The 12,117-nt window shown below is 44.2% G+C and overlaps 1 protein-coding gene across 1 annotated transcript; it reads left to right on the forward strand.

Moving 5' to 3' along the window:
- The first annotated feature begins 9,141 nt into the window (after positions 1-9,141).
- LOC128123913 (olfactory receptor 52K1-like) lies at positions 9,142-10,080 on the forward strand. Its single transcript, XM_052760187.1, has one exon. The coding sequence runs from the start codon at positions 9,142-9,144 to the stop codon at positions 10,078-10,080; it is 939 nt and encodes a 312-aa protein (XP_052616147.1).
- The last annotated feature ends 2,037 nt before the right edge of the window (positions 10,081-12,117 follow it).

The raw sequence follows: 12,117 nt of genomic DNA on the forward strand, positions 1-12,117 counted from the left end.
AACACTCCTTAAAATACTATTCCACAACATTTCTCTGTGTAGCCCTGGCTGCCCTGAAACTCCATCTGCAGCCTAGGCTGTCATAGAGCTCAGAGATGTGCTGGGATTAAAGGCACAGTGTATTTTGATCATATTCACTCATTACTCCACCCCATAACTCCTCTCAGAACAGGATCCACCCCAACCTCCTTACCTTCAACTTTATACCCTTTTTAAAAAAAAAAACCATTGAACCCAATTTGTGTTGTTCATATATTCCTGGGTGAGGGGCTATCCACCGGCTACTGTTGGGCCTATCAGAAGCCACAGCCTTAAAGAAAACTGACGCTCCCTCCCCCAGAAGCCATCAATTATCCATAGCCCTTCCCCCTCCATGCTAGAATGTTGGTCTTATGCAGGTCCTGTGCAGCATTGTTTCACTCCATAGACCAAGAGTTTATAAAGTCCAGATACTAGAGAAAGGTCCTCCTCACAGGTGGTGGGGACTGGGTCGACTCTCTATGATGGAGGGTGTATTTTTCAATTCCATTTTCTCACCTGATTAAAAAAGAAACCTTCAATATTTCTTCTCCTGTGCCCTGAAGGAAATTCTTTTCCCTTGGGAGGGTGTGTGTGTGTGTGTGTGTGTGTGTGTGTGTGTGTGTGAGAGAGAGAGAGAGAGAGAGAGAGAGAGAGAGAGAGAGAGAGAGAGAGAGAGAGAGAAGAAAAGAATGCTTTGGAGATTGGGATCAAATGGAATTCTGGAAGAAATATCTCCCTATCCACAAAGTGTAACATCTATAACCCCCTCTGCATCCCACCTCTTTCTGAAAGACCTCTGGCCAGGCCCCTCTAACAATGATGAAACATGTAGTTGCAATTTTCTTTGGGCCGCCAACCAGCTACCGAATAATGACACAGAGACTTATTATTAATTATGAATATTCGGCCTTAGCTTTGGCTTGTCCCACTAGCTCTTATAATTTAATTTAACCTGTTTCTATTCATCTACGTTTTGCCTCAGGGCTTTTTACCTTTGTTTCATTCTGTATGTCCTACTTTCCTGCTTCCTCCATGTCTGGCTGACTGGCCCCTGACATCCCACTGGCATCGCTTTCTCTTTCTCCCCCAGGCCTAAATTCCTCCTCCTACTTACTCTCCCTGCCCAGAAGTCCTGTCTATACCTCTTCTCTCCCTATTGGCCATTCAGCTTTTTATTAGACCAATCAGGTGCCTTAGGCAGGCAAAGTAAAACAGCAACACATTTATATATAGTTAAACAAATGCAACACGTCTTTGTATAGTTAAACAAATATTCCGCAACATTTCCCTTTTTTGTCTAAATAAAAAGAAAGGTTTTAGCTTTAACATAGTAAGACTATATACAATAAGAACAATTATCAAGTAAAAATTACATTTACAATATACAGTCCATTTGTATTTGGCAAATTTAGAGAAAATACTCCATTATCTATCCTATCTTGGTGAGTCCAAAGTTGTGTGCCTAATCCACTTTCTATCCTAACCTGCATCACCAACCCAAAATCATCTTTTCAGACCTCAAAACATTCTCCTAGATAAACAATCCAAGCTTTTATGTTTCTCAATCCCATAAACTTTACATCTCTTTCCTTTAAATTTCTTTTCTGAATTTGGGAACAAGGAAAACTATAACTATCTCATCTTCAACTCCATCAGAGACCCAAGGATACAAAATTCCCTGAGTAAATAGAAAGTGCAGAGCAAGCAACCTCTAAAACTATAGAAATGACAAAGACATCTGGCTGCCTGGACAGTCACCCAAGGTTCCCCTGCACCATTGGGGCATCCATCTTCAGCCTACAAGTCTACATGTACAGATTTTTCTGTGAAACAGGAATTTCAAAGGACTGTCCCACCTTGTCTTGGCAAAGTTCCATAGTCTTTTTCCTTTGTGTCCTGCTTATCCAGTTTGTACAGTATACTGTCAGCAATGAAAGCAAGGGCAGTTTCTTGCCCAAATGACTAGCTTTGCCACTATGAAATCAAACTCCATATGGAGATTCTTTGATGTCCATCTTCCTTTTATGAAGTAGATTGATGCTGCCAGGAGCAGATGTGTCTCACTGTCATGAAAAGCCTTAGGTTATTAAACATTGCAAGTGCCATATTTTGTAGGTCTTTGAAGTATTTGAAGATCACCTATCTATCTAAAATATATCTGTTTAACCTTGAAAACATATCTAACTGTAGCTGAAATTTTTCTGCATCCCGCCTGGCTCATGATCAGGACAAATCTCTCTCACCCACCAGTCCTACAGCCACTTGGACCCAAGTAAACATACAGAGGTTTATATTAATTATAACTGCATGGCCATGGCTCAAGCCTTTTGCTAGCTAGCTCTTGTATCTTAAATTAGCCCATAACTATTAATCTATATATCGCCACATGTTCCATGGCTTTACCTGAGTCCCATTATATGTTGCTCCTTAGGCGGCTCACTGGTGTCTCTCTCCACTTTCTTCCTGGCTCTCTCTTTGAATTTCCCCCTGCCTCTAAGCTGCCTTGCCATAGGCCAAACAGCTTTATTTATCAACCAATCAGAGCAACACATATTCACAGCATGCAGAAAGACATTCCCCCATCATCTAACATCACTATAAGTTTGAATGTTATAGATGACTAACTACTAACCTGCATTTCTTAATTATCCTAAACAGTTTATAATAATAGATTTCAAGGACTGGAACTTTATATTACACTTTTAAATGAGCTGCATAGGTACACTATCTTAAACAAGAGTAGAAACATATATACAGTATTACAAAAATAACCTTAAATTTGTGTCAGTATACAAAAGTCCATACCAATGTAAAATACTTAAGATGAATAGTTATCTTTTTATCCTATATTCCTATATCCCCATTAAATGATAACAAACATCCATAACCCACCAAATGATCAAAAACCACCCACCTCACCCCTTGGGATTGTGGGCATTGTGCTTTCTAAACTGCTTCCTGTTGTCTGGGGGTAACAGAATCCCCAGGAGACCCTGAGAAAATTAAGATAATGGTCAAGTTCTAAAAATACTAGCTATAACATTTGTTATCCAGCCTCTGTGTAATGGGAAACTGCAAGGCTTACCTAAATTCTGGCTAAAATAGTCTGTGAGGCTAGATCATCTCAACTAGCAGCTTTGAAGTAGTTCTGAACACAAAACTCTGAGGAAATTGCAGTAAAGGCACTCTGAGATGCTGGATCACCTGGGCTACCCATTTTCATTGGTATCTGGTCCCCTTGCTCTAAAAACACACAAACTTTTAAAGGTAACATACATATCTGTACTGACACAAGTATGGACTGTGCATTGTACACAAGCCAGCCAAAGACCATTTTCTGTTTTATGTTTGAGCAGGTAAAAGACATATGTCAACTTTATAAGTTTGTTTGAACTGTATAACCAAACCTCTATCTATGCCATATGAAAGGACAGCATGTAATAATAAGTCATGAGGACTCCGTGATCAACAAGATTTATTATGTCTCATCCAGTCTCAGAGCTGTATCCATGTCAAGGGATCAGCATATACATCACTTGTGGGTTTTCTAGCTTTATTTCTTTATGTCTATAGCCAAGATTTTCAGGTGGTCTCCCCCAGTCAAATCTGGTCTCTATTAATATTGAAGGAATCCACAGCCTTTCATTTCCTGTGGAAACAAAAGCATAACCTCTCCCCCAACACAATATATTTTCTGAATTCCATTTTACAGTTAAGACATCCTTAAAGTATCTAGGCTGGTTTAATTCAACAGTCCCTTTTACAACCGAATGTCTCTCAGCAGCCATTGTTCATTCATCAGCACACAAAAAATTCAAAGTCAACACAGCACCATAAGGATCCAGACTCCCTGTGTATTTCCCATCTTTACATGTTTTATTCTTTTTATATTACTTTACTCTTTCTTTAAAGACTTATTTAATTATTTTTAAACTATTTATTTTTTCCTATGACTGTCTATACCCATTTCCTTTTCTTTCTTAAGCACCTATGCACACCATAATCTGTTTAAAGGGTTTTTCGGTCTGGACCTGTTTTACTGTGCACCTGTAGTGTTCCCTGACAGCATTAGCCAAACCTTAAACTGCTAAGTGGCATCTAGGTCCATTGGCTCAGCCCTGTCCTCCCCCTTGGCTGAGAGCTGCATTTAACTGAGAACTGTGTTTAATCACCCCAGCTCTAGGAAGTTGGTGGCCGCACTATAGCAGGTGTTTTTACTTAGCTTGCTGTTTCTACTTAGTGTGCCAGCTGCTCAAGTGCTCTGCTACACAGCAGCACCTCTTAAAAGAGCTGTATCAGGTTCCTTGTTTGTTTGTTTGTTGTTTGTTGTTTGTTTGTTTTCAGCTTTCTTTGACCCTATGTGGAAATTTGGGCCCCATGCTGGGCACCATTTGTAGTTGGAGTTTTTCTTTAGTCCACCAACTAGCTCCCAAATAAAGACATGGAGACTTATTATTAATTATGAATGCCTTAATTTTGGCTTGCCCCACTAGCTCTTACAATTTAATTTAACTTGTTTCTATTCATCTACATTTTGCCTTGGGACTATTTATCTTTCTTTCATTCTGTGCCTTATTTTCTTGCTTCCTCTATGTCTGGCTGGCTGGCCCCTGGTGTCTCCCTGTTATCTCTTTCTCTTTCTCCCCTAAGCCTGAATTCCTCCTCCTACTTACTCTCCCTGCCTGGAAGTCCCGACTGTATCTCCTCCCCTGCTATTGGCCATTCAGCTTTTTATTAGATCAACCAGGTGCCTTAGGCAGGCAAAGTAAAACAGCAACACATCTTTGCATAGTTAACAAATGCAACACATTTTTACAGAGTTAAACAAATAATCCCCAACAGGAACACGTAGGGAAAGTCCCTAATCTTTGAATCCCAATTTGTGGAGAATGCAAGTGTAACTCGGCACAGATATTTGTGGGTTTTGTACTTAAATACTTAGTGAGATGATCATTCTGGGACACAATCGGCTCCCAAGTCTGTACTGTTGTCCCTGACCCGTCAGTCTCTGCTTGTGCTGCCCAATAGTGAATCTTGCTTTGTGTAACCTCTGTGTCTGCCCAGGTTGATTCAGGGCCTCAGACCACAACAATGTCAAGGACTTGGGTGAGACTTTGTCTCCCAACAGCCTCCCATCCACTCTACACGCCACAGCTATCCCTCCCATTCCTCCACACACAAAACCCCTCCTGCTGAAGGAGTCAGAGACTGTGACAAAGGCAAGCAGGGAGACTTCTAGAGCCGATGATACACACTCTGGTGAGTCTTGGGAAGGAAGGGCCAGTCGAGCAGAGGGGTAGGCACAGCATGAGCAGGGTGGGGAGTTGAGAGGTTCAGGGAGGGGTGGGGGAGGAGAGCCTTGAATGCAAGGTGAGAGTCTAGACTTGGCGAGACTGGTGATGAGAGCCCCAGCAGGCTTTTCTTAGGTGATGAGGGGCTGGAGGAAATGAAGTGGCTGAAAGGGCTGACCTGGAGATGACCTAGAATGAAGGCTTTAGTAGCAGGCTAGAGAGGAAACTGGAGGTAAGACTGACAGTGCTTGGTACGTGGTACGTGGAGAGGGCCATGGTGGACTGCCAAGAAAGATGATGGGAAGAAAAGTTGACAGGCATTAGGGATGGGTCAAGGGAGCAGGCCCATAGGCAATCATGTTGCCCTTGAGATGCCTGTACCCACTTTCTGTTCCCCTTCCTGATTGAACTGCCGTGCAGACCTGGCCACCGACCTCAGGACCTGCCCTCTGCCCTCTGTCCTATGCAGCTTCAGAATCTTACCATCTCACTGGACATTGCCAACCTGCAGGAGGATCTCCCAGTCTGAGAGAGGATGCTCATCCTGCCCAAAGAAGCTCTGAACCAGAGAAGAGGCATAGCTGGGGTCTGAGTGTTCAAAGGACCCCTAAGTGAATGACATCTTTCTGTCTGAATGTCAGCAACTTTCACTCAGCCACTAGAGGCTGCTGTTTTCTAAGAGAAGGCTTGACGCTCACCTCCCCCAGGAAGCCCACCTGAGGTAACCACAACCTTACACAGGCAGGTCCCATTCTTCTGAGCTGCATCCCTGGAGTCCAGGATTTTAGACCTCTACAAGATGGGACAGAGCCTTTGCACCCTACCATGACCATCACACATACACCTGCATATGATCTCCAGATCCAGGCCACCTTGCTAACCCTGTCTTCTCTTTATTTCACATTCCACACATAAAGGCTTTAGTGAGCTGTGTGATAGCCCCACAAATAATGCGCAGGTCCTAAGCCCTGGAGCCTATGAATGTGATCTTATTTAGGAAAAGGGTTTTTTGCAGAGGAAATTGAATGAAGGATCTTTGGATGAGATCCTTCTGTTATGATGAAGCCTGAATCCAATGACAAATGTCTGTATAAGATAGAAAAAAGGACTTGTGGGTCCATACCCACAAGTGGGCAGAGGTTGGAGTCATACCCACAGGCCAAGGAAAGCCTGGAGCTGCATCCAACTGGAAAACATAGGCAGGGACTGTGTTCTCTCCTAAAGGCACCGAGGAAATATGACCTGCCAGATGTCTTAGTCTGGGGCCTCTAGCTGCCAGAACTGTGAGAGGAAACCTTTATGTCACTTTAAGCACCTAGTTTGTGGTCTTTTCTTGCAGAGTACTTGGAAATGAACAGCACGGACTATAGGAAGGGTCTGAATGTCAGGTGACCAGGTTGGTTCCTCAGTGCTCCTAGAAGACCATGGGTCAGGCAGGCAGCTCTTGTTTCTGCCCATAGGCTGAGCTGAAGCCTGAGCTCCCAGGAGAGGGAGGAGAAGAACATTTAACGGCACCCAGGGAGCCCCGCTGGCTCTCTCTGCTCCTGCTTGGCTGTGCTGGGATGAGTATCAGCTCCAGGGTAAGTGGAGAGTAGCAGGACTGAGTGGAGGTACTTGCTGGGGAGGTGAGGAGGTGTGGGAAATGTGCACAGCATGGCTTAGACTCACCCTGCTACCCATCCCAGAGTCTCCATCAGTCCACTCTGCTGCCTCCTCAGCCTCACCCCCAGGCCCAGGTCTTCTCAGAAGAAAATTGTTTGCTATGTCCCTCTTTTTAGAGACTGGGTCTCATCCCAATGGAGAATGAGCAGGGGGTTTATTTCACCCATCTCCTTTCCCATCATCCTTTTCCTTTGTGCTATAATTTTTTCCATAGGAGGAGATCCGGGTACCTCCTTTGAGGGTGATGACAGGGATGGGGACTTGGGCTTTGGAGGTCCATCCATCCCTGATTCCTAGTCTCAGCTTACGTCATCGGGCTATTTGCACCACACCTAGCCTGACTTGGGCTGACTCAAACTTTGGTTCTCGATGAGAAAGTCAGTCCTCTGAGCTCACCCTCACAGCGCCATGCCCACCAGCTCAGCATCCCTGGTCCTTAGGTGGTGCCTCGGCCTCACATGTTGTCCCTAGACTTGAATTAGAGACTCTAAATAGTGTTCTGGGTTCCCATAGCACTTTTGGTCTTCCTGGCTAGACGCTAAGCAATTTGGGCACTGACGCCACATCTAAGGCACTTTCGAAGCCTGAGTGAGTGGCCAGTAGAGTGACCTGGATATAAGACATGTCAAAAAAATAAAGTGTTAACAATAAATAGATGAGTGAATAGATAAAGGGCCATTTCCTTCGCCTGTCACTCCTAAGCCAACATGCCACACCATACATTCTAGAGAATAAGCACTACACTGAAAAAGTGTAGTGAAATGTAAAATACCTTTCCCTTTTTAGTTTTTAACATGATTCTGGACATTCTAGTTTATCAAAAAATAAAAGACACAAAACATAAGTAAATTTCAGTTGTTAAAAACAGAAGAAAAACAAGTAATTCTCCCTGGAATGCCCAACAGAATCTCCTGAAAACATTTTAATTCATAAGAAAATTTTTAATGACAAGACAAAAGATAAGTGTACAAAATAATATTGTTACTATGTAAAAAGGATTCAAAACTGTGATAGAATTGTGACAGCCTCAGTGGAGCACACAGCAGAACACACATGGACACGCTTACAGGGCAGGAGACAGCTCACTATTTGGCAGATATTTCTGAGTGTGACCCAATGTCTATATTTGGCTCCAGGAATACAAATGTAGACAGAATGTCTGTTCCCATGGACCTATTCAAATCAGACCTTACAACCAATGAGAGATGCTAAAATAAGACCTGAAAATGCAGGACACTGTAGTTTAGGGCTGGTGAGAAGCCTCCAAATAAAACCGCTTTTCAAACAAGCCTGACATCTGAGTTCCATCCCTGGATCCCACAGTGGGAGGAGAGAACCAGCTTCTGAAAGATATCTTCTAACCTCTATATGCATGCCCTGGCATGCACACATGCACATGTACACACACAAACCATACACACACAACACACAACACACAACACACTCACCATACACAGACACCGTACACACACCACATACACACATATGCACACACACATGCACATAAACACACCATACACACTAATTTTTTTTAATTTTTGTAAAAAAAAAACACACCACAAAAAGATATATCAATTGAATTAATTTTATACATGTAAGGTTTTGGTCTCTTAATAGTACCATAAGCAAAATGAAAATGTTAACAAGATTTGTAAACCATGCTTCAAAAATACATAATGATTAACAATTAAACTACTAGGGAAATACTAAGCTCCTAATGGACAACAAAATCAGCTCTACATAGACAACAAGATCAACTATCGTGTCAACTAAAACGTCACTTAACAGCCACCATTTTTTAAAATCATGATGGCTCGGCACCAGCACCACTGAGCCATTGATAAGATTCATTCAACTTCTCTGGAAATCCACTTAACCCCGAAAAAGTGTGCCTATCACACACTGTGACCCACAGAGTCTGCCTGCAAAATCTGCTCCCATGATGCATTTGAAATGCAAGCAACGGTTTTTTGGAAGATGTATATCTTGTTAAATAATAAGGTTAAATGTCTTCTTTTTCCTCTAGAAATATTAGAGGCTCATGAAAACCCAAGCACCCAGTCCAGGCTGGTGAGGCTGGGGCAGGTTCTTGCAGGACCTTTCAAGGACTGAAACCAGGCATCCTGCCCCCGCTTCTCCCTGGAGTTGCCCTGCGCCCTCAGGCATCATGTCAGGGTGGGACAATGAGTCTTACACCAGCTTCCTCCTGGTGGGCTTCCCAGGCATTCGGGAAGCCAGAGCCCTCCTGGTGCTGCCCTTCCTCAGCCTCTACCTGGTGATCCTTGTCACCAATGCCCTGGTCATTCACACAGTAGCATCCCAGCGGAGCCTGCACCAGCCCATGTACCTGCTCATTGCCTTGCTCCTTGCTGTCAACATCAGTGCTGCCACCACTGTGCTGCCTGCCATGCTGTTCAGCTTCTCCACGCACTTCAACCGCATCTCCCTCCCTCGGTGCCTGGGACAAATGTTCTGCATCTACTTTCTGGTTTCTATGGACTGCAACATCCTGCTGGTCATGGCCCTGGATCTCTATGTGGCTATCTGCTACCCTCTGCGCTACCCGGAGATAGTGACAGGACAGCTACTGGTTGGCCTGGTAGGGTTGGCAGCCACCAGGAGCACGGGCATCGTGGCTCCAGTGGTGGTGCTGGCCTCCCGAGTCCGCTTCTGCCGCTCAGAGGTGATCCACCACTTTGCCTGTGAGCACATGGCCCTCATGAAGCTCTCCTGTGGGGACATCTCACTGAATAAGACTGTGGGACTCATCATACGCACCTTTAACAGAGTCCTGGATATGCTTCTGCTGGGAGCCTCCTACTCCCGAATCATCCATGCTGTCTTCAAGATCTCATCAGGTGGAGTTCGGGCCAAGGCCCTGAACACCTGTGGCTCCCACCTGCTGGTCATCTTCACGGTCTACTCCTCCACCATGTCCTCATCCATCGTCTACCGTGTGGCCCGCACTGCCTCCCAAGACGTGCACAACCTGCTGAGTGCTTTCTACCTGTTGCTCCCATGTCTGGTCAACCCCATCATCTATGGGGCCAGGACCAAGGAAATCAGGCAGCACCTGGTAAGGTCATTCCTGCGTGCGGGCCCGTGAGTTTCTTCTGATAATTTCCCGTTGGCTTCTCAGTTCTCCCAGGTAAGACTGAGGAAGGCAGGAAGTGGAGACACGGGGAGCGAATTGCTACCATCAGCTCACTCTCATTATTTTGTTGTTGCTGTTTCAATTGAATTAGCATACAAAGCAATAGGTTGCATCATGGCATTCTCATTACGTATGTGTCATAATACTCAGTTCTAATTTGTCCCTTGCACCCACAGTCCTCCCTTGGGCCCCTTATGTCCCACCACCATTGATGGTTCCCTTTCTTCTTTCATCTCGTCCACCTTCAGACCACATGCATTCCATTATCCCTCTCATTGCTCCTTTCTACAAAATTTTCCTCACCTAGAATAGAAGTGGGAGAGACGGGAGTGTACCAAGGGCTTGCTCAACTCTGTTCTCCCAGCATCCTAACACCAGGGCACTGTCTAGGAGACAGAGGAGTGTACCAAGGGCTTGCTCAGTTCTGTTCTCACAGCATCCTAATGCCAGGTACTGTCTGTTCTCACGAAAGAGCATCAATATGTCCACAGCTGCACAGCAAATCACGCTAAAGCTACTGGGGCTGTGATTTTCTCACCTCTCTTTAGTAATGCCGTCAAAGAACTGGGTAGGATGCGAAGACATCTGTAGCTATTCTTCTTAATATCTCTCACTCAACGAGACCTTCACACTGCCCACGTTCAAATGGCATTTTAAATTTGGAGTCTTGTGAAAATAAAATTGACCTCCAAAAAAATAAAGAATGCATCTTGACATCTGGGTACCAGCTTTTCAGGAGAATCTGTCACTGAGTAAATAAACTAAGGAAAAATGTTTTCCATGCTCTAAGAAGAATTAAATGGAAGGATATTCACAGAATTATCCCAGGCCTTGGCTCATGCTGGTTCTCACTCAGTAGAAAATCCAGAGGGTAATTCTGTCATTAAAATTGTTCTTGAGAAAAATATTATTGAGGCTGTAAGTGGTGATACACAACTATCATCCTAGCACTTGAGAGGTAGAGGCAGGAGGATAATCATGAGTTTGGTGCCAGCCTGGTCTATCTAGCAGATTCTAGGCCAGCCAAATCTACACACTAAGGCCCTGTATCAAAATAAACAATAATAATAAGTAATTATTAAGAGTGGCTAGGGATGTAGGTCAGTGGCAAAACACTTGCCTAGCATGTGCCTAGGAACCCTGGATTTGATCCTTAACACTGAGAAGGTCATTGTTATTAGTGAGGTAGAGGTGGAGATAGAAGAGACCTCTACTTGCTACATCATGGTCCCTGAAAATACAAATAATAAGTAATACAAATAAATTATTAAGAATTTCAAATGGAGGCTGGAGAGATGCTCAGTGGCTAAGATCACTTGCCGCTCTTTCAGAGAGCTTAAGTTCTGTTTCCAGCACCCATGTCAAGCTACTCACAGCTGCCTGAACTCCAGCTGGCCTCCTAGGGCATCCACACACATGACATACACTTACACATAAATAAACAAATATACACATAAATAAAAATAACTTTTTTTTTTTTTTTGGTTTTTCGAGACAGGGTTTCTCTGTGTAGCTTTGCGCCTTTCCTGGAACTCACTTGGTAGTCCAGGCTGGCCTCGAACTCACAGAGATCCGCCTGGCTCTGCCTCCTGAGTGCTGGGATTAAAGGCGTGCGCCACCACCGCCCGGCTAAAAATAACTTTTAAAATAATAATAGATAAAAAAAGATGGAGGCTAGAAAGATGGTTTAAGAGATCGGACTGTCTTTGCGAAAGACCCAACTTCTGTTCCCAGAACCATGTCAGAAAACCTGTAACTCCAGCTCCAGGGTATCCAGAGCCCTCTTCTGGTCTCCATAGGCACCTTGCCTTCATGTGCATATAAACACAAATATATACACAAAATTAAAAATGAAATGAAGGCCAGGCGGTGGTGGCACACGCCTTTAATCCCAGCACTTGGGAGGCAGAGGCAGGTGGATCTCTGTGAGTTCGAGGCCAGCCTGGGGTACAGAGTGAGTTCCAGGACAGGTTCCAAAGCTATACAAAG

Source organism: Peromyscus californicus, unplaced genomic scaffold (genome assembly GCF_007827085.1).
Source record: "Peromyscus californicus insignis strain IS unplaced genomic scaffold, ASM782708v3 Scaffold_4__1_contigs__length_199733344, whole genome shotgun sequence".
NCBI classification, from domain to species: Eukaryota; Metazoa; Chordata; class Mammalia; order Rodentia; family Cricetidae; genus Peromyscus; species Peromyscus californicus.

Bases quoted from the DNA above. Each gene is read 5' to 3' on its own strand.
- LOC128123913 (XM_052760187.1), top strand. From the start codon at position 9,142: ATGTCAGGGTGGGACAATGAGTCTTACACCAGCTTCCTCCTGGTGGGC.